Source organism: Phyllostomus hastatus, unplaced genomic scaffold, assembly GCF_019186645.2.
Source record: "Phyllostomus hastatus isolate PE091 unplaced genomic scaffold, TTU_PhHast_1.1 phas_scaffold_397, whole genome shotgun sequence".
In the NCBI taxonomy this organism is placed as follows: Eukaryota; Metazoa; Chordata; class Mammalia; order Chiroptera; family Phyllostomidae; genus Phyllostomus; species Phyllostomus hastatus.
The window spans coordinates 5,006,075-5,032,065 of record NW_025334029.1 but is presented as its reverse complement, the minus strand read 5'-3'; the positions used below and the strand labels follow the sequence as shown (position 1 = coordinate 5,032,065).

The following is a 25,991-nucleotide window of genomic DNA, read 5'->3' as shown; positions in this document are numbered from 1 at the left end:
TTTATTAAGTGCTTATTATGTACGAAGTCCTGGGGGGTTTTAAATATACTTTATTGATTATGCCATTACAGTTGTTCCATTTTTCCCCTCTGCTCCAACTCCACCCAGTCCCACTATTCCCTCCAGCAACCCCCCCTTAGCTCATATCCATAGGTCATGCATATAAGTTCTTAGGTTTTTCCATTTCCTAAACTGCTCTTAACATCCCCCTATTTATATTACAACTACATATTTGTACTTCTTAATCCCTGCACCTTTCCCTCATTCTCTCCCTTCCCCCTCCTAGATGATAAACCTCCACATAATCTACATATGTATAATTCTGGTTCTGTTCTGCTTGTTTGATTAGTTGGCTTTTGACATTCAATTGTTCATAATTTTGAATTTATTGTCATCTTAACCTTCGTAATTTTTTATTGTTCAACTACAGCTCTCTCCATTTTCTACCCATTCCACTCCCCCCTCACCCATCCCCACCTCCAACCCTTGAACCTTCTCCCCTTAACCTGTCCACATGTCCTTTCTACTTTTTCCTTGACAACCACTCTCACTTTCGTCCCCATTATCCTTCCCACCTCCACTCTGATTATTGTAAGTTTGTTTTTAATTTCAATGTCTCTGGTTATATTTTGTTTGCTTGTTTTTTTTTATTAGGTTCCACTTATAGGTGAAATCATATGGTATTTGTATTTTACCCCCTGGCTTACCTCACTTTTAGCATAATGCTCTCCAGTTCCATCCATGCTGTTGCAAAGGGTGGGAGTTCATTCTTTCTTTCTGCTGCATACCATTCAATTAGGTAAATGCACCACAGTTTTTTGATCCATTTATTTACTGATGGGCTCTTAGGTTGCTTCCAGCTCTTGGCTACTGTAAATTGTGCTGCTATCAATATTGGGTTGCATAGGTCCTTTAGGATTGATGTTTCAGGATTCTTAGGGTACAATCCCTGCAGTGGTATTGCTGGGTCAAAAGGCAGTTTCATTTTTGGTTTTCTGAGGAAATTCCGTACTGTTTTCCACAGTGGTTGTACTAGTCTGCATTCCCACCAACAGTGCACTAGGGTTTCCTTTTCTCCATATCCTCTCCAACATTTGTTGTTTGTTGATTTAGTAATGATGGCCATTCTGACCAGTGTGAAGTGGTATCATATTATGGTTAAACTTGCATCTCTTTGATGGCTAGTGATGCTGAACATCTTTTCATATATCTCTGGGCCCTCTATATGTCCTCCTTGGAGAAGTGTCTGTTCAGGTTCTTTGCTCATTTTTTAACTGTTTCTTTTTTTTTTTTTTTTGTCTTCCTGGAGTAGAGTTGTGTGAGTTCTTTATATATTTTAGAGATCAAACCCTTGTCTGAGGTATCATTTGCAAATATAATTTCCCATACGATTGGTTCTCTTTTCATTTTTAATGCTGTTTCCTTTAGCTGTGTAGAAGCCTTTTATTTTGATGCAGTCCCACTTGCTTATTTGTTCTTTTATGTCCCTGGCTCTAGGGGACATATCAGTGAAAATGTTGCTGCATGGAAAGTCTGAGATTTTCCTGCCCATGGTCTCTTCTAGGACTTTTATGGTGCTATGACATATATATGTCTTTTATCCACCGCGAATTTATTTTTGTGTATGATGTAAGTTAGTAAGTTATTTTTGTGTATGATGATCGAGTTTTTTGTTTGTTTGTTTGTTTGTTTTTTGCATGAGGCTGTCCAGATCTCCCAACACCATTTGTTGAAGAGGCTATTTTTACTCCATTTTATGCTTCTTCCCCTTTGTTGAATATTAATTGACCATAGAGACTTGGGTTTATCTGGGCTCTCTGTTCTGTTCCACTGGACTATGTGTCCGTTCTTATGCCAGTACCAGACTGTTTTGATTAACTTGGCCTTGTAATACAATTTCATATCAGGTATTGTGATCCCTCCTTCTTTGTTCTTTCTCAAAATTCCTGTGGCAATTTGAGGTTGTTTATGGTTCCATACAAATTTTTGAAATGTTTGTTCTATACCTGTGAAATACGTCATTGGTGTTTTAATAGCAATTGTGCTGCATCTATAAATTGCTTTGGGTAGTAAGGACATTTTGATGATGTTAATTGTTCCAATCCATGAACACGGTACATGCTTCCATTTATTTGTGTCTTCCTTAATTTCTTTCTTCAGTGTTGTGAAGTTTTCTGAGTACAGGTCTTTCACCTCCTTGGTGAGGTTTATTCCTAGGTACTTTATTTTTCTTGTTGCTATAGCAAATGGGATTTTTTTCCCCTGATTTCTCTTTCTGATATTTCACTGTTGGTGTACAAAAATGCCTTCAATTCCTGAATATTGACTTTGAATCCTGCTGTTTTGCCAAATTTGCTTATTAGGTTGAGTAGTTTTTTTGGTGGAGTCTATAGGGTTTTCTACATACACTATCATATCAGCTGCAAACAGTGACGGTTTTGCTTCCTCCTTTCCAATTTGGATGCTTTTTGTTTCTTTTCCTTGTTTGATTGCTGTGGCTAGGACTTCCAATACTACGTTGAATAGAAGTGGTGAAAGCAGACATCCTTGTCTTGTTCCTGATCTTAGTGGGAAAGCTTTTAGTGTTTGTCTGTTGAGTATGATGTTGGCTGTAGGTTTCTCCTGTATGGCCTTTATCATGTTGAGGATGCTCCCTCTCACTTTGTAGAGTGTTTTTATCATAAATGGGTGCTGTACCTTATCAAATGCTTTTTCCACATCTATTGCTATGATCATGTGATTTTTGTCTTTCCTTTTGTTTATGCGATATATATTACGTTTATTGCTTTGCAAATAATGTACCATCCTTGCATCCCTGGGATGAATCCCACTTGGTCACGGTATATGATCATTTTACTGGATTGCTGGATGTGTTTGCCAATATTTTGTTGAGGATTTTAGCATCTATGTTCATCAGCGATATTGGCCTGTAGTTTTCTTTCTCTGCTGTGTCTTTATCTGGATTTGGGATTAGGTTGACGGTAGCTCCATAAAAAGTTTGGGAGTCTCCCCTCTTCTTGGAGTTTTTGGAATAGCTTGAGAAGGATATGGGTTAGCTGTTCCTTAAATGTTTTGTAAAATTCTCCTGTGAAACCATCTGGCCCAGGTGTCTTGTGTGTAGGGAGTTTCTTTTCTTTTTTTTTTTAAGATTCTATTTATTGATTTATTTTTAGAGAGGGAAGGGAGGGAGATAGAGAGAGAGAGAGAGAGAGAGAGAAACATCAATGTGTGGTTGCTGGGTGTTATGGCCTGCAACCCAGGCATGTACCCTGGCTGGGAATCGAACCTGCAACACTTTGGTTCGCAGCCCGCGCTCAATCCACTGAGCTAGGCCAGCCAGGGCTGGGAGTTTCTGATTACTGCTTTGACCTCATCAGCTGTTACTGGTCTATTCAGGCTTTCTGCTTCTTCTTCATTGAGTTTTGGAAGATTGTATTTTTCTGGAAATTTGTCCATTTTACCTAGGTTTTCCAATTTCTTGTCATATAGTTCTTTATACTAATTTCTTACAATTCTTTGTATACTGTGGTACCATTTGTAATCTTTCCTCTTTCATTTTGGGTATCATTTATTTGCATCCTCTTTTTGTCTCGATGGGTCAACTTAAAGGCTCGTCAATTTTGTTTATCTTTTCAAAGGACCAGGTTCTGGATTTATTGATCCTTAGAATTGTGCTTTTAGTCTCTGTGTCATTTAATTCTGCCCTGATCCTGGTTATTTCCTTCCTTCTACTTGCTTTGAGCTTTGTAGGTTGTTCCTCCAGTTCTTGTAGATGTAGGGTTAGGTTGTTTATTTGAAATGCTTCTATCCTTTCTAGGTAGGCCTGCATCCCTATTATCTTCCCTCTCAGGACAGCCTTAGCTGTGTTCCATAACTTTTTGACCATTTTGAGTTCATTTTCATTTTTTCTAGAAATTTTTTATCTCTTCCCAGATGTCATTCTTAACGCATTTATTGTTTAATAGCATGGTATTCAATCTCCACAAACGTGAGTGTTTTTGAGCTTTTCCCTTGAGGGTGGATTCTAGTTTCAGGACCTTGTGGTCCAAGAACATGCTTGATATGATCTCAATTTTCTTAAATTTGTTCAAGCTTGTTTTGTGTGCTATTATGTGGTCTATTTTTGAAAATGTTCCATGTGCATTTGAAAAGAATGTGTATTTTGCTTCTTTCTGATGAAAAGTTATATATCAGTTAAGTCCATATGATCTAGGGTATTGTTCAATGCTGCAATATCCTTATTGATATTTTGTTGGAAGATCTATCCATTTTTAACAATGAAGTGTTAAAATCACCTAGAGTAAGTGTGTTGCTCTTTATATCTTTCTAGAAGTCCTCCAAAGTTTTTCCTTATATATTTGTGTGCTCCTATGCTGGGGGCATATATGTTTACAATGTTTCTGTCTTCTGGATGGATTCTTCCCTTGAGTATTACAAAGTGTCCTTCTGTGTCTCTTTTTATGGCCTTTGTTTTGAAGTCTATTTTCTCTGATATCAGTATGGCTTCCCTGGCTTTCTCTATCCTATTTGCTTGGAATATTTTTCCCCCCAACCATTCACTTTCAGTCTATGCAGGTCTTTGTTCTGAAATGACTCTCTTGTAGGCAGCATATGTGTGGGTCATGTTTTCTTTTCCATTCAGCTACCCTGTGTCTTTTGATTGCAGCATTTAATCCATTTAGGTTTAAGGCTATTATTTATAGGTACTTATTCATTGCTATTTTATTCCCTTCATACCTGTGTTCCCCTCTCTCTCTCTTTCTTCCTTTTCTTAAAGCAGTCCCTTTAGCATCTCTTGCAGCATTGGTTTGGTGGAGGTATATTCTTTCCACCTTCTTTTGTCTGGGAAACTCCTTATTTCGCATTCCTTTTTAATTGAGGGTCTTGCTGGATAGAGTAGTCTTGGTTACATGCCTTTGCTTTTCATTACTTGGAATATTTCTTGCCATTCCCTTCTGGCTTATAGCATTTCCACTGAGAAGTGAGCTGCTAGCCTTATCGGGGCTCCCTTGTTGCATTTAAGATTCTCTCTTTGTCTTGGAAATTGGGCATCTTAGTTAACATGTGTCTTGGAGTGTGCCTCTTTGGGTTCTTCTTGAATGGGATCCTCTATGCTTACTGGATTTGTGTGATGTTTTCTTTCATCAAATTAGGGAAGTTTTCCATTATCAGTTTTTCAAACAGGTTTTCTATCCCTCACTCTTCTTCTGGTATCTCTATTATATGGATATTACATTTCATGTTGTCCTGCAGTTACCTTAACACTTTTTTATTCTTTCTGAGTCTTTTTTTCCTTTTATTGGTCTTTCTGGCAGCTTTTTTTCTACCTTATCATCCTGCTCACTGATTCGATTCTCTGTTTTATCTAGTCTGTTTTTGACTCCTTCTACTGTGTCCTTGAATTCAGAAATTGTATTCTTCATTTCCTCTTGGCTCTTGTTGATAGTTTCTATTTCCTTTTTCATGTTGATACAGTTTGCAATAAGTTCCTTGTAGCTTGCCTGTAGTTTTTGGTAACTCAGTTCATTGGGCTTCCTTATAAGAATTGTTTTGCACTCAATATATGACAGTTGACTTATCTCTATTTCATTTAGCATTCTTTCTGAGGATTTCTCTTTTTCTTTCTTTCAGTGTTCCTTTGTCATCCCATTTTTTTGTGAGACTTTTCTTGTTTGCCTCTGCTTCTTAAATTGATCTGTGTTGACTCCCTGAGTTTGTGGTGTGAACTATGGTAGGACACGTGTGAGATTCATTGGTGCAGTCTCTTTGATCTCCTGAACTTGATGCTCTTGGGATCCTTAATGCCATTTATGTTGGCTCTCTGGATGGAATTGGGTTTTGATTGTTGTTGGGTTTCTCTTTGGTACGTCCTTCCCTCCAGCTGGTTGACTGAGGGTCATTCTGTCCATCATATCTTGTATGCTGTTGTGTAGGTGCTGCCAGAGGAAAACCCCAAGGCCCAGGGAACAAACCCACATCTGCAAAAATATTTCCCCCCAACAATCCCACTATGAACAGCAAATGAATCAGTATTAATAAGGGTGTAAAGAGATTAAGAGTACTATAAGAAAGGAGAGAAATAAAGTATAGTATCAAATATAGTGACTTAATATGCACAAAATTGCTGGACAAGAAATTAATGTAGAGAAGTTATGCAGGAAAGAAAATATCGATAATCACACAGAAGATCAGAGTGGATTTCCTCTCATTAGCTTCTAGTATTTACCCGTTTTTTTCTTTCTGGATCCACCTCTGTTGATGACAAATGATGAGCCCATCTGACCTTAAGTAGCCTGCTCCAAGAGTGCCAGGGATCTGCTATCTGTGGGTTTCTCCTTCAGTAGTTAATCTATTCACTCTGCACTAAGCAGTCAGGCTTAAGCCCCATAGGGTGAGGCAGAATCCTTCCTGGGGTTTGGGCTATTGTTTTCTCTCAGGCCTTTGCTGCTGCTGGGAGGGGAGTGGTCAGCCTGAGCATGATGGCTGCTGCATAGGGGTGATTACTCAGCACTGGGATCCTGGTGGCTACTCTCTTAGTTCTCTCCCCAAAGACTCCGACCCCAGTCTCTCCTCAAATTTCTCTAGTCCACTCTGCCCCCCATTTGCCTGGGATTTACTGTCTGCGGTTGTGTCCTTCAGTTGTTAATCTAGTCACTGCACTGAGTAGTCAATGTTAAGCACCACAGAGCCAGGGCAGAATCTCTCCTGGGGTCAGGGCAGTAGTTTCCCCTCAGGCTCCTGCCACTCAGAGGGGAGTGGTCTACCTGAGAACAATAGCAGCTGCAGTATGGGGGATGACTCAGCACTGGGATCCCAATCTGGATTCTCTCAGCTCTCTCCCTAAAGCTTCCATTCCCAGTATCTCCTCAGACATCTCTAGCCCACTCTGTCCCTGCCTTTGCCAGAGCCCCCGGTAAGTGGCTACAACTGAAAATTTGCATGCTGGCCCTTTAAACAGCTCTTTGAGTCTTCAGCTGTCTCTCTAGCAGACAGCAACCCTGTCGTTTTCTGCCACCCGTTTTTATCTGGGTACTTTTTGGGTTCTGGTCGTCTAAGCTAGGGATCCCAACTTAGGGTTTAGACCCACTCTTCTCAGGGGGATCCAACTGGCTGCTTAATTATCCCTCTGGCACTGCCACCTGTGGGCACCCAGCCAGTCCTCTTGAGTCTCCAACACAGTGCTTACCAGTCAGTTAGTGCTGAAGCCGATTCTTCTGTGTGTCTGAAGTTATAAGGCTTCTCTCTTGCTGTTGTTCAATTGTTTGTTCTGGGTGATTTCTCCACAATTTAACTGTAATTCCATATTGGTCCTGGGAGGAGGTTAGTGTGGCTTCCATTCACTTCTATGACATCTTGCAACCCAAAAACTAATGTTCATAATTTTTATCTTCTTTTTCTCATATCATTCTCTTTAATATTTCATGTAGTAATGGTTTGGTGATGATGAACTCCTTCAGCTTTACCTTATCTGGGAAGTACTTTATCTGCCCTTCCATTCTAAATGATTGCTTTCCTGGATACAGTAATGTAGACTGTAGGACCTTGCTTTTCATCACTTTAAATACTTCTTGCCAGTCTCTTGTAGCCTACAAAGTTTCTTTTCAAAAATCAGCTGACAGTCTTATGGGAACTTGTTTGTAGGTAACTCTCTTCTCTTTCTGCTTTTAAGATTCTTTATCTTTAACCTTTGGCATTTTATTTATGATGTCTTGGTGTGGTCCTCTTTGGGTCTATCTGGTTTGGGACTCTGTGCTTCCTGGACTTATTTGTCTATTTCCTTCACCAAATTAGGGAAGTTTTCTTTCATTATTTTTTTCTAATAAGCTTTCAATTTCTTGTTCTTTCTTTTGTCCTTCAGGCACCCCTGTGATGGGAATGTTATGTTTGAAGATATCCCAGAGGCTCCTTAGCCTTATCCTAGTTTGGTTTTTTGTTGTTTTTGTTGTTGTTGGGTTTGGATTCTTTTTTCTTCTTGTTTTCTGATTAAATGTTTGTTTTTTCTTCCTTATGTTCCAAATCACTGATTTGATTCTTGTCTTCATCCACTCCACTGTTGGTTCCCTGTAAATCTTTATTTCACTTCATGTAACCTTCATTCTGCTTGAGTCTCTTTTATGCTGTTGAAGTACCCAATGAGGGTATCAAGGATGAGCATCCTGATAACCAGTGTTTTCAGCTGTGCATCTGATAGGTTGCTTATCTCTATTTCATTTTGTTCTTTTTCTGGAGTTCTGTTCTGATCTTTCACTTGGGTAAGCTGTATGGGATGGAGCCTTAGTCACCAGGGTGGGGCAACCTATGTTGCTGCTCTGTGGCTCTGTGTGGAGGAGGGCTCAGAGAGGGGACAATGTTGCTGCCTGGCCTCTGGAGTTTTCTCTGGAAGGAAGCTGTCTCCTGGAATTCACCCTGATGCCAGACACTTCAATTTCTCCCTGTATGCCACTGGTGCCATTTCAGCTCTTGCCCTGGTGCTAAAGCCCAGAGGGAGTGGGTCTGCATAAGTCCCAAGTCCCCTGCAGGCCCTTTAAGAGGAGATTGTTGGAAATCCCAGTTTCTTCCGCTGCCCCAACCTCCACTGGTTTTTACCTCCAGAAGTTATGGGGACTTATCTTTCTGACACTGGAACCCTGGGTTGGGTGATCTGGTGTGGGGCTGGGATCCCTCACTCCCAGGGTATCCCTCCCAGTTTTTATCCACCACACATTGGTGTGAGTCCACTCACTGTGTGCCTCCATGCCTTTCCATATGTCCCTACATCTCCACGCCTCCTACACTTCTGGATGTATGTGGCTTCTTTAATTCCTTGGTTGTCAGACTTTCACACAGCTCAATTTGCTGATGATTTTGTGTGATATGTGTTTTGTAGTCTAGTTGTAATTTTTGCTGTGGTTGTACAATGAGGTGAGCCTTGTTTACCTATGCCTCCATCTTGACTGGAAGTCAATATCAGAAAACCTTTTAATATTAATGTTTAAAACCCCTTCCCAGCACTTCATGATTTACAGTATTCAGGAAATGATAAAAAGTAAATATTAAATGTATTCTATAGATACACATATACTGTGGCAGCTTTTTTTGATATTAAATATTTAGTCATTTATTTTTTTAATAGTAGTAATGAAAACTTCTTTCAATGGAGCCTTAACTGAGCAACAGTAATCACGGAATCTTCTTACAATTCCAGAAAATAAATTCCAGAAAATAACTGTTATTACATATTGGGTTCCTTATTTTACTAAGATCCTTCACCAAGTAAGTAACTTGATAAGAGGAAAGAAAGGGGTCTGTCATTGAATTTTGGAGCTGACAAGAGCCTTAGGTACTATCTACACAAATTCTTCCCATTGCTGTTCTATGTCTCTAGGCCTCCTGGCTTTAGAGGTATTCTCAGGCATGTGCCTTATTCAATGGTTACAGTGGCTCCCTCTGGCAGGCAAGTATTAACCACTAAGATCCACAGAGGAGCCCTGACTGGTGTGGCTCAGTGGATTGAGCATAGGCCTGTGAATCAAGGGGTCCCCGGTTCAAGTCCCAGTCGGGGCACATGCCTGGGTTTCAGGCCAGGTCCTCAGTAGGGGGCATGTGGGAAACAACCACACAATGATGTTTCTCTCCCTCTCTTCCTCCTCCCCTTCTTTAAAAAATAAAATCCACAGGAGAGTTCTAAGAGTCTGATTTGCGATTACTGGCAATTGTGACTTGGATGCCTGATAAGGTGTCTCAATCTCTTCAACTGCCCTAGTTGATTTATACCAATGATGGGCTGCCTGTGTCCAATGTAGGGTAAATGATGCACATGATTAAATCTGTTTGGGCAAAAGGTTTTTTCCAGCATTATTTTTCATTCATTTTTTTCTAGTTGTTTTCCAAAGTTACATTGCAATCATTTCATGTGTGAAGCTAGTTACATCTTCCCTCAAAGGGGTTTTGTGACTATATTAAGTGAAACAAAATGTACAAGCACACTTTTGTGAATTAACAAGGACTATGCAAATATAAACTGTTATCAAATGAGAAAAATGTGAATTGTGTATTTAGGTAAAATATAAGCCATCAAAGAGGGATGCTTTGCTAGATTTTTAATGGTTACCTTTTTTACTCAGAAATAAAATGAAAATTCTTAGCCAATTTTCGGTATGTTTTAGTGCTTGCAAGCTAAGCATTTTTAACTAGGAATATAAGAAAAATTGTCCCCAGCCAGGAATATCTTCCTCATAAAGCAGCAAACCCCACCCACCTTATAGAAGTAATAAGACTAGAAATAAATTACCATCGTCCTTTAACACCACCTCTCACTAACTAAAAAGAAGTATAATGAGCAAATTTAATATTTGGTATGCCTTTCAAATACCAAAGTTCTGGGTCAGAAGAATGCATAATTTAACTACAAAATAAGGAAAATAAGTGTTTGATTAACACAGGATAACATGGGGTTAACATAGGATATATTTTATTTTAATGTTACGCAAGGGCTTATAATAATTACCTTCTTGAAGTTACCCTTGTCTTTAGATCTGATTTGCAATAAAAACTTATGTAATCTTGGTGATGATACCAAAAGCAGAAAATAAAAAGGAAAAGATCGATAGATGTGATTACATACAAACTTTAAATCTGTGACTTTCAAAATCAAAACAAAATACTATAAATATATAATAGTTAAAAGGATGACAATAAACTAGATGAAGAGGAATAAGAGGTTCAAAATTCCAGTTATAAAATATGGCCCTGGCTGGTGTGGCTCAGTGGATTAAGTGCTGGTCTGCAAACCAAAGGATCACCAGTTCAATTCTCAGTGAGGGCACATGCCTGGGTTGTAGGCCAGGTCCCCAGTGGGAGGAGGGCATGCAAGAGGCAACCACACAATGATGTTTCTCTCCCTCTCTTTCTCCCTCCCTTCCCCTCTCCGAAAATAAGTAAATAAAATCTTTAAAAAAATAAAATGTGTCACTAAAAAATATTTAAAAATAAAATAAAATGTGCAAGTCACAGAGATATAGTGTACAGCTCAGGGAATATAATCAATAAAAAACAAAAAATAATAATTAGGACAAAGACTTGTAGTATGTAATATAAAGAGTTAATAATAGCATATAAAGAACACTTATAAATCAATAGGAAAAAAAACTCCCAAATATCCCAAAGGCAAATAGGCAAAATACATGACTAGCTACTTCACAAAAGAAATCCAAATAGACAAGAACCATGTTTTTTTCTTCCTTTTTAAAAATATTTATTTATTTTTAGGTAAAATAAATAAATAAAAGGCCAAGCTTGTTAGTAATCAGGGAAATACAAACTAAAAAACATCAGTTTGCTCTCTTTGCATCCCCCTACACTGCCATTGGGAGTGTAAATTAACGTTTCTGGCAGATAATCGAGAATATGTATCAAAAGCCATAAAGGGCCATGAATAAAGCTTATTTTAAATCTAACGCTTACTTTCAATATATGTTCCAAAAGCTTCCTGTAATTACACAATTTTCTCCTCAATGCTTTGAACCATTTTCTATTAATGCTGTATTTGTTTTGGTCATACAACTATTTTATTATCATTATTAATAAATAATGCCAAGATTTAGAAAGGTGTAACAAGTTTCTCAGTGAGCCGCAGTTTTCTAATATCTCTTTCAGAAAAATTTCAGGGGCAAGGAATGCCTAGTACCTCAAATATAATAGACACAACACATAGGTACTAAAAAATGAAGTTACATGAAAAGACTTACAAACAAAACTCAAGCAATACATATAAGATAGTCTGTCTTTTCTAGAATGCAGTAGGATAATAAATAAAACCATGTGTATTAAAGTATTTACATTATGTGAATGAATAATATAACTAATAATTCAATAAACTCAAAATGACTGCCTAATATTTAAATATGAAAAGAGGAATACAGAGAAAGAGGATAAATCTGAAAACACAACTTACCCTCTTAAAAGACTCATTCTCCAAGGAGCGTGTATTATATTTAGAATTTGGTGCAGAAGCCATACTGGAAACTCTACCGAGAAAGACAACATTCAGTATCAACTGAATTGTACACAATTTCAAACATACGCAACTCCTGATATTTAAATACTGCAGTTGAGAACCAAGAGTACCACACCTTACCAGGTGTGGTACCAGGACCTGGTACAATAGTACCAGGTCCTATTTCCATGGTAGTCTCCAATGGGAATGACACACACAAAGGACTAAGCATAGTGCTGGGTACTATGGAAGAACAGGAAAGGGCAGCTAGCTGAGTATGCATAGGGGAGGAGCTCGGCAGAAAATAGGACACATATCCCTGGATTTTTTAGTCTTAGCATTTAAATTGTCATCTAAAAGAATGTAATGTTCAGTAATTGTGTAACAGGCCTCAAATTTCCACACCTCTTAATTTTTTAAAGATTATTTAGAGGTAGAAGAGCAATAAAAGGGTAGACAATTGGACTCACTGTGTTTTCTCCTTTAAAAATTCTATTTTCTCCAAATTAAGGCAATTTAAAATGGCATGCATTTGATGGAAATCAAATTAGTAAGATTTGATTTAATCAGTATTTTCTAAGGAAAGCACATACTTCATTTCTATATTGCATATTCATCACAATTCAGACATAAATGAAAGCATCATATTCAAAACATTAACAGTATCATTTTAACACAAGATTTATACTTGGGAAGATTATAGCAACAACAGAAAACTAAGCAATGCTTCAGTTATTTATCAAAGTTAACGACAGAGAGATACATATGAAGTCATAGGGAGATACACAGCATCCAACTCAACAAGGTGATTGCTGGTGTTTGTGGGATCTTTTTTCCAGGGTCATTAAATGAGTATTCACTTGTTAAACAAATCCGGCATGGAGAATATTAACACACACCGTAGTATAAAACCTAATGATTTGATAGCTTTGCAGTGTCAGTCACTGCCCTTAAGTAAAGCCCAAGATAGATGACAAGATGCAGATAAGGGCAACCACCAGGATGAAGAAGCCAGGCGAGGACAATCTTATAAGATTAGGATTGCCAGACTCCCCCATCCCCACTGCCCAAATTCAGGTCTTCAAGAGCAAGGCTAGGGGTCCACCTGGGTCATGGCTGTATCCCAGAACACAACTGTCACTCATGACTATTTGGTGAATGAATGATTATATGCAAAATATACAATATTTTGAATCATCATGTTGGGTTTAGATGGTATATTGGTTCACCAAATCCCAGGGAACTATTGCTGAGGTTTAAAGATTAACAATCAGGGCAAAATACAATACTTCTTTATAAAAAAGGACACTAAACTTCAAAAACCTGAAACTACTTAGACACGGCACAACCTAAAATTAAGAGATGACTTTTAAAAAAGATTAATGAACGATAACTCTAAAATGAATTAAATTCAGACAAAATAGCCTTGAAAAACCTCTCTAACCTTACATTTAAATCCCAGCAAAATAACCCATTATTCTGAAACAGCAGAATGGATAAGACAAGACAGAGTAACTCAGATGTTTTTGCCCTAAAATCATTCCATTAACTAAACAAGATTATATATTTGGGTGATTTTATTCAGTAACAGATATAAAATTACTTTTTAGTAATCAAATAGTATATTTAAAACATTTGAACAACTCAGTATTTTCAAACAAAAGTTAAATTATTAGTTCAAGTCAATAGAAGAAACTTAAAATGTTAGGTTATGCAGTCAACTCAGTCTTCACTTTCCTGTTCCTGTTTATAAACCATAAAAGATAAATCTTCCTGTTTTCTTCAATCCTCATTTAAAATTTTCAATTTTAATTGCAAAAGAGGAAAGTCCTCACTTTCACCTTTTTTAACTACCTTATTGAGACATAACTCACATATTATACAACTCACTATTTTCAAGTGTAAAACTTAATTTAATGGCTTTTAGTATATCCACAGAATTGTGCTACCATAACCACAATCACTTTAGAATATTTTCATCACCCTAAAAGAGAAATCCAGTACCAGTATTAGCCACTCATCACTCCCCATTCTCCCAGATGCTAAGCTACTACAAATTTGCTATTTCTATAAATTTGCCCATTCTGGATACTTTATGTAAATGAACTCATATAATATGCAGTCTTTATGTCTAAAGCACTCATTTTTTTAGTTACACTGGAAACTGCTATTAAAAGTTAGATTAACCTGGCTGGCATAGCTCAGTGGATTGAGTGCGGGCTGCGAACCAAAGCATCGCAGGTTCGATTCCCAGTCAGGGCACATGCCTGGGTTGCAGGCCAAAGCCCCCAGCAACCGTACATTGATGTTTCTCGCTCTCTTTCTCCCTCCCTCCCCTCTCTAAAAATAAATAAATAAAATCTTTAAAAAATTAAAAAAATAAATACTAAAAAAAAGTTAGATTAGGTGCAAATCTGAGAGATCCAAGGGCCCAGGTAACATGAGTCAATTTCATGATGAGGTTCATTGTAAAAGGTCATCAGTGAACTTGATTTTGTTGAATGGTTCCAATTATTCCTGAAATGTACAGAAGCTGGAACAGCATGATATTGGAGAGCACAGGTGTTGGAGCTGACTCCATTCAAATTCCAACTCTGCAACTCACTAATTGACCTTAGGCAGGTAATTCAATTTCTCGGGCCTTCGGTTGCTATTCTGTCTATTTTACTGCAGCATAGCTGTGAACCAGATGAATGAAGCAATATACATGAAGGGCTTAGTACAGTGCCTGGTATATTTGTTAATGAATTATAATTTTTTCAATTATGAAATGATAATTATTGAATGCTGACAGCATAATCAATTCTACAAGTTAGTCCTGATCCTATAAATACCAGGAAGGAAGTTCAATACTAGTGTATGGCTGGTGGTGACCCAGTTACAAAGCTTCTCTTAAAACATGAAAATAATATCTCATTAGGACCAGGGAAAGCAGTGCAGTACTGTGGAAAATGTACTAGATGGGCAAGCACAGGCCCTCGTCTGCTGTGAACTTATCAAGCATGGAGTGTTCATCCATACTTTCATCTATAAAATGTCTATCCTGGTCTAAATGCAGTGCAATAATACTTAGAAACTACAGCAAAGCTTACAGAAGTTAGCTAACATTTTGGTTACAGAGCATTTTGGCCCAAGTGTCTAAAACTCAAGCTTTAATCCTTTCTATTAAAAACAAACAAAAAAAACCACTGAATTGGGGCTACCTTAGCTTTGAAGTGAAAATTAAAACTTAATTCTCTCTATATATGCTAATTACAAGATTCTAACCAAAGGTAGACTTCTATTATTTTTGATCCTGAACAACTTTTGTGATTATTTAAGCCTAATCCTCCCTATTACAGAGGAGATGAACAGAAGAGTGTTCAACCTGCTGCCTGCAGACCACAGGCAGCCTAGGATGGCTATGAATACCGCCCAACACAAAATCGTAAATTTACTTAAAATCTTTTTTTTTTTTTGCTCATCAGTTTTCGTTAGTGTTTATGTATTTAATGTGTGGCTCAAGACAACTCTTCTTCTTCCAGTGTGGTCCAAAGATGACAAAAGGTTGGACATCCCTGGGGTGTACGAGTGTGTGACAAAGCCCAATCGTGAGTGAGTGGCAGGGCCAACTCTAGCCTAGACCTCTTGACCAACACAACAATGTCCTCTCCACCCAGAGAAAAGTGATTCAAAATGGTCTCTATTTTGGGGGGGAAAAACAGGTTGGATGTGACTGGTCCCAAGTTCAGCAGAGAAGGAGTTTTAGAATAAGAAATATAATTGAGAAAACTCAACTCATCTAGGGAAGAAATCTTTGGGGCCCCTAATCCCCTTCAAATAAAGGTAGCATTATTTAATAAATAAAAATTTTAATTCACAATGTGGCCTAAATTGTGTCTCTTCTTAAAATTCAAGACAACTAACCTTAATGGTATCATATCCCCTTCTCTGTCCCCCACCAGTTCCCCACCCTCCTAACTTCCCCCCTCCCTCTGTGTCTGTCTTTTTTCTGCCCCTCTCCATCTCCTCTTCCTGCCACTTTCAAATATCTATTGTTAATGTCTACCTCCACCCACCAGAATACAAACTTCCACCAGATGAGGATTCTGGCATGCATTATTTCCTGTTTCATTTACAACACCTGTAACAGTGACTCGCTGGCGCCCAGTAGTACTTAATAGGTATTTGTTAAATGAATGAATGAACTGGGAAATAAAACCTGGCCAAAGAATTTAACTGTTGTTAACTTGATGTTTCATTTAAGCCATAAATTCAAACTTAAAAAAATAGTAGAACAGTGGAGGACAGCTGGGAAGAGTTCAGTGGTGATGGACCCTGACCCGACAGTACCCCCGTTTGGTTGGTGAGTTGGGCTGTGTAAGGCCAGGTGCTTGTCTGGAGAGGCAAGCTTGAACGGGAAGAATTGTTTTCAAAAAGAAAAAAGAGGCAATCAGTGGCTGTTTAGGGAATTCTCATGCAGCAGCCACCTCCCCCGGCTTCACCCCTGCAGCCTCCACCATGAGCCTGTCTCTGCTGCTAGGACCACTGCTGTACCTCTACCATACCCCCAGCCTTAGCGGCCCCAGTGGTGTGCCAGCGACCCATCTCCCCCTGACCCCCACTGCTGCTGAAGCAGTGGAAGCTGGCCCGGGCCTGACACCACCGCCAGGCGACTGCTCCTGCTGCAGCAGCAGAGGCCCAGGGATCACTCCCACAGTCCCAAAAATGGTAGTACCCAACCCCACAGCCCAGTGGCTACAATCCCACCACAGCAGCAGAGGCCCCGCAGCCCCAGGAATGGCATGCACCTGACCCCACTGCCCAGAGGAACCAGACACCAAGCCCCACCGCACCTGCCACAACAGTAGAGGCACGCGACTGCTCCACTGCCACTTTCACGGCAGTGCCCTGGCCTGATGGGTTGACTGGCACTAAGAGAAAGATAAAGACGTTCCCTGCAGAAGAGAGCAGCAGGGTTCAAGGAGTCAGCAATCCCCAGAAAGACTTAACTCAGTGGGGGAGCCAAACTACCCTGAAGAGACTCTGAGATTCCCTAGAATCTAGGACGGCAAAGAGCTAGAAGGTGGTATGAGTTGCCCCTAACTGGTGTGTCTCAAGGACAGCACTACTGGTGGACTGAAGGCAAAGTGTAGGAGCAGAAGGGCACTAGGGGCACAGGAGCAAACTGAGCAACTGGGCTGGAAGCTGGGCAACTGAAAAGAGTGTGGCTCAGACCTGGCCCCCATCTCAGCAAAACCACAGGAAAGGAGAAAAGTGAAACCAACCCCCCTCCTCAAGCCTGCTGCAGCCAGGAAGACCAGCAGACCTCGCTTGGCTGGTTTAAAGCCAGCAGGAGGATATTCTTTTCTTTTCTTTTCTTTTTTGTCCTTCCTTTTTTTTTTAATTCCCACAAGTTGAGACAATAAAACTGGGAGCTGTGAAAGGACCACAGTTAGACCCAAAGAGGGGTAAATCCCAATAATTGAGACAGTAAGACACATTTCACTTTGCTACTCCAGAGAACGTGCAAGTAACTGTACATTTGTATTATTATTTTTCATCTTTCATTTTATTATTTTTTATTTCTCTACTTTCTGTTTACTCTTCTTCACTTGGTTTGTTAAATTGCATAGTTTGACTGGTTTTCCATTTTCTCTCTTTCATGGTACATTTTTAATTTTCATACTTTCACTTCACTTGTGTTCCAATAGCATACCACTCTAGGTCGTGTACTTCCCACTCTTGTTATTCACATAATATAGATTCTGTCACATGATTGTTGCTCCATTACTATTGTAAATAATTGCTGTTCCATACAATTGTAAATACTACACAGAACCCTTCCCAGATCTTAGCTCACTTCACTGTTTCTGGAACTTTATTACTGTTGTGGTTAACTCTATTCTCTTGCACACTACACCTATTTTCTTTTCTTTACTCTCACTTTATCTCATAATCTGACCTCCCGCAACCTCACTGCCTTCTAGATCCAACTTGCAACCCTTCAGCCCATAACTAGAGTCTTATCTTTTCCCACCCTTTCTAAAAAGTGGTTAGCTGGGTGAAATATCATGGTTAACACTATAAATATCCCAAAAATCTCCTATCTCTTCTCTACAGCTTGGTACTTTAAAAACCATACAACACACTCCCACTGTCTTAATCCATTTTGCCTTTCCCCTCCATTTGATCACAAAAAAGAGTAGGTGAGAGTTGTGAACACCAGTATACCTGCTGGAAGAGGATACCCACCAACAAAGGAACCACCAACAGATAACGGAAAAAGGTGAAAGAGGGACTGAAAGCCACACTACCCTCCACCCAGGAACAATCTGGAAATACAACTAAAGGGCGGAGAAATTACCAAGGACAAACAACTGAACAATAGTGAGAAAGAAGCCTCAAAACCTCGTACAGATAGAAGAACCATCTTCAACACAACCTGTTCACGCTTGCACAACAGAATACAAGACACGGTGGATGGAGTGACCCTCAGTTAACCAGCTGGAGGGAAGGCCCTACTAAAGAAACACCCAACAAGAATCAAAACCCAAAGACATCCAGAGAGCCAACATAAATGACAGCTCAAGATGAGCAAGCTCAGGAGATCACAGAGACGACACTACTGAATCTCACAGGTCTTCTACCATAGAAGTTCACACCATAAACCCGGGGAGTTAGAACAGATCAATTTAAGAAGTAAAGGCTAACAAGAACAGTCTCAAAAACAATGGGAAGACAAAGAAACAATCCACAAATGAAAGGAAAGGAGGAAGTCTGAGAAAGAATGCTAAAGGAAATAGTGGCAAGTCAATTATCAGATATCAAGTTCAAACCAATGGTTATAAGGAAGCTCAATGAGCTCACAGAGAATTACCAAAAACTACAGGGGAACTACAGTGAACTCACTACAAACTATATCAACATGAAAAAGGAAATAGAAACGATCAACAAGGGCCAAGAGGAAGTGAACAATACAATTTCTAAATTGAAGAACACATAGAAGGAACAAAAAGCAGACTAGAAAAAGCAGAGGATCAAATCAGCGAGCTAGAGAACAAGGTAGAAAAAAACACCCAGAAAGCACAAGGAAACTAGAGGAACAACAAACAAAGCCCAGAGCAAGTAGAAGGAAAGAAATAACCAAGAGCAGAGCAGAATTCAATGACACCAAGACTTAAAACACCCAGAAATAGAAGAGAAACTCAGAAAGAACGAAGAGGGGTTAAGGGAAATGCAGGACCAAATGAAACATAATAATATCCGTGTAACAGGGATACCAGAAGGAGAAAAAGAAAAGCAAGGAATAGAAAATGTGTATGAAAAAGTAGTGATGGAAAAGTTCCCTAATTTGATGAGAGGAAAAGTCACACAAATCCAGGAAACACAGAGAGTCCCAATCAAGAGGAACCCAAGGAGGCCCACTTCAAGACATTTTCTAATTAAAATGACAAAACTCCAGACTTCCGGGCAAGATGGAGGCACAGGTAGACACACTGTGACTCCTTGCACAACCAAGAGAAGGACAACAACAATTTAAAAACAAAAAACAACCAGAACTGACAGAAAATCGAACTGTATGGAAGTCCGACAACCAAGGAGTTAAAAAAGACACATTCATCCAGCCCAGTAGGGGCAGAGATGGGCGGCCAAAGCAGAGAGGGCTCCTGACAAAGCGTCGACTGGTGGACCCAGTGAGGTGGCAGATTGTGGACCGGGGGAAGGGAGGCAGCATGCAAGGTAGCTTACGGACCGGGTGGTCCCACATTTGTGTGCAGATAAACCAGGCGAAACTATGTAGTGGGACAGACCCTGCAACCCACGGTCCCAGTACAGGGAAATAAAGCCTCAAAGCCTTTGATTGAAAACACCTATGGGAGTTGACCTGCCGGGAGAAACTGGAGTCTCACAGGAGAGTTAGTTGGAGAGACCCACAGGGTCCTAGAATGTACACAAGCCCACCCACCTGGGAATCAGCACCAGAAGAGCCCAATATGCTTGCGGGCAGCGAGAGAACTGACTGAAATCCTGCAGAGAGTGGAGCAAGCACCATTGTTCCCTCTCAGACCACTGCCCCACATACAGCATCACAATGCAGCTATGTGGGTTACCCCACCCTGGTCAACACCAAAGTCTCCGCCCCTCATTATATACCAGGTGAGTCATGACAAAAAAAAAAAATGGCCCAAATGAAAGAACAGATCAAACCTCCAGAAAAAAAAAAATACAGCTAAGTGATGAAGAGATAGCCAACCTATCAGACGCTCAGTTCAAAATACTGGTAATCAAGATGCTCACAGAAGTGATTGAATATGGTCATAAATTAGATGAAAAAACGAAGGCTGTGCTAAGTGCATTAAAGGAAAATGTACCGGAAACCAAAGTGATGGGAAGGAAACCGGAAATGAAGTCAACAGTGTGGACCAGAAGAAAGAAACATCCAACCAGAAAAGAACGAAGAAAAAAGAATTAAAAAAAAAAATGAGGAGAGACTTAGGAACTTCCAGGACATCTTTAAACATTCCAACATCCAAATTATATGGGTACCAGAAGGAGAAGAGGAAGAGCAACAAGTGGAAAAGTTATTTGAACAAATAATAAAGGAGAACCTCCCCAATCTGGCTAAGGAAATAGACTTCCAGGAAGTCCAAGAAGCTCAGAGTCCCAAAGAAGGTTGACCCAAGGAAGCACACACCAAGGCACATCATAATTACATTACCCAAGATTAAAGATCAGGAGAGAATCTTAAAAGCAGAAGAGAAAAAGAGAGAGTTACCTACAAAGGAGTGCCCATACGACTGTCAGCTGATTTCTCAAAAGAAACTTGGCAAGCAAGGGACTGGAAAGAAGCATTGGAAGTCATGAAAGGCAAGAACCTACATCCCAGATTGCTCTATCCAGCAGAACTTTCATTCAGAATGGAAGGACAGATACAGTGCTTCTCAGATAAGGTCAAGTGAAAGGAGTTCATCATCTGCAAGCCCTTATTATATGAAATGTTAAAGGGATTTATCTAAGAAAAAGAATATGAAAACATGTACAGTAAAATGAGAGCAAACTCATAATTATTAACAAACACACCTAAAACAAAAACAAAAACAGACCAAACAAACAACTAGAACAGGAATAGAACCACAGAAATGGAGGTAACATGGAGGGTTAGCAACAGGGGATGGGGAGAGAGGTGCAAAAGTTACAGAGAATAAGTAGCATAGATGGTAGGTAGAAAATAGACAAGGGGAAAGTAAAAATAGTATGGGAAATGTAGAAGTCAAAGAACTTATATGCATGACCTATGGACACGAACTAAAGGAGGGAATGTGGGTAGGAGGGGGTGTGCAGGGTAGAGGGGAGTGAAGGGAAGAAAATGGGACAACTGTAATAGCATAGTCAACAAATATAGTTTTAAAAATTTGCACAACATAAAGATAGACATTTTGAAATGGAAAAAAATTAAATAAAATGGCAAAAATCCAAGACGAAGAGAGAATCTTGAAGGCAGCAAGTGAGAAACAAGAAGTAACATACAAGGGAACCCCAATAAGGATAACAGCTGACTTCTCAATAGAAATGCTTGAAGCCAGACAGGAATTGAAAGGAATATTCCAAGTAATGAAAACCAAAGGCCTGCAACTAAGACTACTCTATCCAGCAAGGCTTTCGATTAAAAGGGAAGGCCGCATAAGTAGTTTACCAGACAAAAGAAGCCTCAACGAATACACCTCCACCAAACGAACTCTGCAAGAGATGCTAAAGGGTCTGCTTTATGAACAGGAAGAAAAACAGTGAAAAAGAAAGGAACAAAGGTATGGAAAAATGGCAAAGGATAAATACCTATCAATAATACCCTTATATGTAAATGGATTAAATACTCTAATCAAAAGATACAGATTGGCTGATTGGATAAGAAATCATGACCCACACATATGCTGCTTACAAGAGACACAACTCACGAAAAAAGACCTACACAGACTGAAAGTGAAGGGCTGCAAAAAATATTTCAAACAGATGGACAGGAAAAAAAAAAGCCTGGATAGCAAACTCATATCAGAGAAAATAGACTTCAAAACAAGGGCCATAACAAGAGACCCAGAAGGTCACTTCATAATACTCAAGAGAAGAATCTATCAAGAAGGCATAAACATTATAAATATATATACACCCAACATAGGAGCACCAAATACATAAAGAAAATCTTGGAGGACTGAAAGAAAGATATTGACATCAACACAATAATAGTAGGGGATATCAACACCTACTGTCAAAAATGGATAGATCGTCCAAAAAAATATCAACAAACATACTGTGGCACTGAACAATGCCCTAGATGAAATATACTTAACTGATATATACACAGAAACCCTCTTATCTGAAAGAAGCAAAATACACATTCTTTTCAAATGCACATGGAACATTTACAAAGACAGACCACATAACAGGACACAACACAAGACTCAACAAATTCAAGAAAACGGAAATTATATCAGGCATTTTCTATGACCACAAGGGACTGAACCTAGAAACCAACCTCAAGAAAGAAACTCAAAAACACTCAAACTCATGGACATTGAATAGCATGTTATTAAGCAATAAACGGGTCAAAAAATGAGATCAAGGAAGAAACCAAAAAGTTTCTAAAAACAAATGAAAATAAACTCACAACAACTCAAAACTTATGGGACACAGCAAAGGCAGTCCTGAGAGGGAAGTTCATAGCTATACAGGCCTACCTAAAAAAGATAGAAACGTTTCAAACAAACAACCTAAACCCTACGTTTCCAAGAACTAGAGAAACAACAAAGCCAGAGCAAATAGAAGGAAGGACATATCCAAGATTAGAGCAGAATTAAATATCGTAGATACTAAAAGCACAATTCTAGGGATCAATAATTCCAGGAGCTGGTTCTTTCAAAAGATAAAAATCAACGAGCCTTAAGAAGACTCATCAAGAAAAAAAGAGAGATCCCAAATAAACACAATCAGAAATGAAAGAGAGATTACAACTGACACCACAGAAATACAAAGGATTGTAAGAAATTACTACGAAGAAAAGTATGCCAAAAAATTTGAAAACCTAGATGAAATGGACAAATTTCTAGAAAAAGATAATCTTCCAAACCTCAATGGAAAAGAAGCAGAAAGCCTGAACAGACCAATAACAGCAAAAGAAATTGAAGCAGTAATCAAAAAACTCCCAACACACAAAAGCCCGGAACCAGATGGTTTCACAGAAGAATTCTACAAAGCACTTAAGGAAGATGTAACTCCTATCATTCACACACTATTCCAAAAAATCCAAGAAGATGGAAGACTCCCACACACTTTTTATGAAGCCAGCATGATTCTAATCCAAAAAGAAGATAAAGACACAACAAAGATAAAAAACTTCAGGCCAATATTGCTGATGAACACAGACACCAAAATCCTCAACAAAATATTGGCAAACCGAATCCAACAATACATTAAAAAGATCAATCACCATAATCAAGTGGGATTCATCCCAGGGATGAAGGATGGTACAATATTCACAAATCAATAAACATAATACATCAAATAAAAGGAAAGACAAATATCACATGATCATACTTATAGATATGGAAAAAGCATTTCATAAGGTACACCCTCCATTTATGATCAAAACACTCAGTGAAATGGGAATAGAGGAAGCATTCCTCAACATAATAAAGGCCATATAGGAGAGACCTACAACTAAAATCATACGCAATGGGCGAAAGCTTAGAGCTTTCCCACTAACATCAGGAACAACACAAGGGTTCCTACTTCATCACTCCTATTCGACATAGTATTGGAAGTCCTAGCCACAGCAATCACACAAGAAAAAGAAACAGAAGGGGGCTAAGATGGCATTGGGGTAGGAAGGAGCAGATTCGGCTTCCCTCTGCTCAGGGGAGAAAATTCTGACCGATCTATGGAGTACAGAAGCAAGCAACCAACATACTTCAGCATATGTGAAAATAGGGGACCAAGGATTGTGGCAGAACTGAAAAACCGGACCCTAAGAAGAGTGCTGCAACAAGGTAGGGTCCCAAGGACCAGCGTGTGGTCCGGGAGATGCAGCCCCAGGCCCAGGGCCTGCTGCTGTGTTTGCCACAGAGTCCTTGGGACAGAGCAAGGACAACCGCTCCCTCCCCAGCCAAACAAGACCTGAGCGGCACTGGGAGGAATCCAGGTGCTAGCAAACACACAGGGGCTGTGAGCACCTTTAGAGGCTGAGGACAACAGAGAGGCTGGGTTGCGCAGCAGGCCCCGACACCCACAGTCACCGGTCTGGCTGGAGAGTTCAGCGGCAAGAGAAGCCAGGCCACTGTGGGGAGTGGCAGGCTTGAACAGGAGGAATTCCTCAAGAGGAAGGAGTGAATAGACAGACACTGTTTGGGGAATTCTCCTAAAGTGATCAGTCGCTCCAGCCTCACTGCTACCCAGCCGTGGGCAAGCGGGTCCGTGTGCAGGGAGAGCATCCCTGCACCCCAGGCCACAGCAGTAACCCTGGAGAAAGACCTGATTCCCACACCCAGGGTGCAAGGCTGAGGAGCCACTGTGAGCTTCCTGGCCGAGGAAGAAAAGCCATACCAATCACCCCTCAGCCTGCCACAGCCAGCAAGAGCAGAAAAACTGCTCTGGCCACTTTGAAACCAAGAGACTTTTTAACTTGATTCTATTTTTTTAACAATTTTTAATTTATTAATTTTTATTGTTTTTATTCTCTTTTGATTTCTTTTTCCTCTCTTTCCTGATTTCTTGTTTTATTCCTTCCTCCTTCCTTTCCTCCAACTTTATCTCTTCTTCTTTCCTTCGTCTGCCTTTTCTATTTTTACTTTTTAAATTTTTTTTCTAAATACCTATAAGTGAGACAAAATCCTGGATCTGTGAAAAGACCAAAGTTGAACCCAAAGACGGGACATCACAACAGCTAGGACAGTGAGATAAATTTCACTCTGCTATTACAGAGAACCTGCAAGTTATTCCATATTTGCATTATTATTATTTTTCCAATATTCCTACATCTTTTTTAATGCTATTTTTGTATCCCTCTTCTATCTGTATAGTCTGCTTTGCTAGGCTGGATATATTGTATTATCTGACAGCTTTCCCCTGATATCTCTTTCCATACTATATTGCTAATCTACTGTCCTTTAACTCACCTGTGTCCCATTAGGACACTACTCAAGGTTCTGTACTCCCTATTCTTGTTACCTAGATCTCATAGATTCTGTCATATGATTGTTGCAATAATATTATTGTAAATAACTGCTGATCCAGACAATTGTAATTACTTCAAAACACCTCCCCACCCCCCACCCCCATCCCCCCCCGCCGCAGATCTTAGCCCATTTCAAAGTTTCCTGAACTCTATTACTGTAGTGGTTAACTCTATTCTTTCACAGAATACACCTATTTACTATCCTTTATTCTCACCTTACCTCAGAATCTGACCTCCCGCAACCTCCCTGCTTTATAGATCCAACTCACAATTCTTCCTTCCCCAAGGAAGAATTATCTTCTTTCCATCCTTTCTAAAAATCAGCTAGCTGGGTAGAAGATCATGGTTAACACTATACATAGTCAAAGGATCTCCTATCTCTGCCCTACTTGCTACTACTGTAAATAGCATAGAATTCTCTGTTGCTGTCTTAAACCATTTTGCCTTCCCCCTTCAACTGATGACAAAAAAGAATAGGTGGAGGCGGTGAACACCAGGATACCCACTGGAAGAGGAAACCCAACAACAAAGGAACTGCTAACAGATAACAACAGAAGAAGGTGAAGGAGGGAGTAGTAACCACACAAACCTCAATCCAAGTCCTATCTGGAAATACAACTAAACAATAGAGACAGTACCCAATACAAACATCTGAACAAGAGCAAGAGAGAATTCTTTAAACCTTATACACACAGAAGAACCAGCTTCAACACTACCTGCCCTCACCAGCACAATGAAATACAGGAGGGGGTGGACAGAGTGACCCTCATTTAACCACCTGGTGGGAAGGAACCACCAAAGAAAGACTCAACA

The 25,991-nt window shown here is 39.6% G+C and overlaps 1 protein-coding gene across 6 annotated transcripts in view; it reads right to left on the bottom strand.

Annotated features, from left to right (window-relative positions):
- MTM1 (myotubularin 1) overlaps positions 1 to 25,991 on the bottom strand; it is a 154,586-nt gene that overhangs the window by 95,830 nt on the left and 32,765 nt on the right. For all 6 annotated transcript variants that reach the window (XM_045820475.1, XM_045820479.1, XM_045820480.1 and 3 more), the window contains one exon: positions 11,933 to 12,005. In XM_045820475.1, the coding sequence (XP_045676431.1) occupies positions 11,933 to 11,995 (63 nt within the window). In that variant the 5' untranslated portion in view covers positions 11,996 to 12,005. The remainder of the gene's footprint in view (positions 1 to 11,932; positions 12,006 to 25,991) is intronic.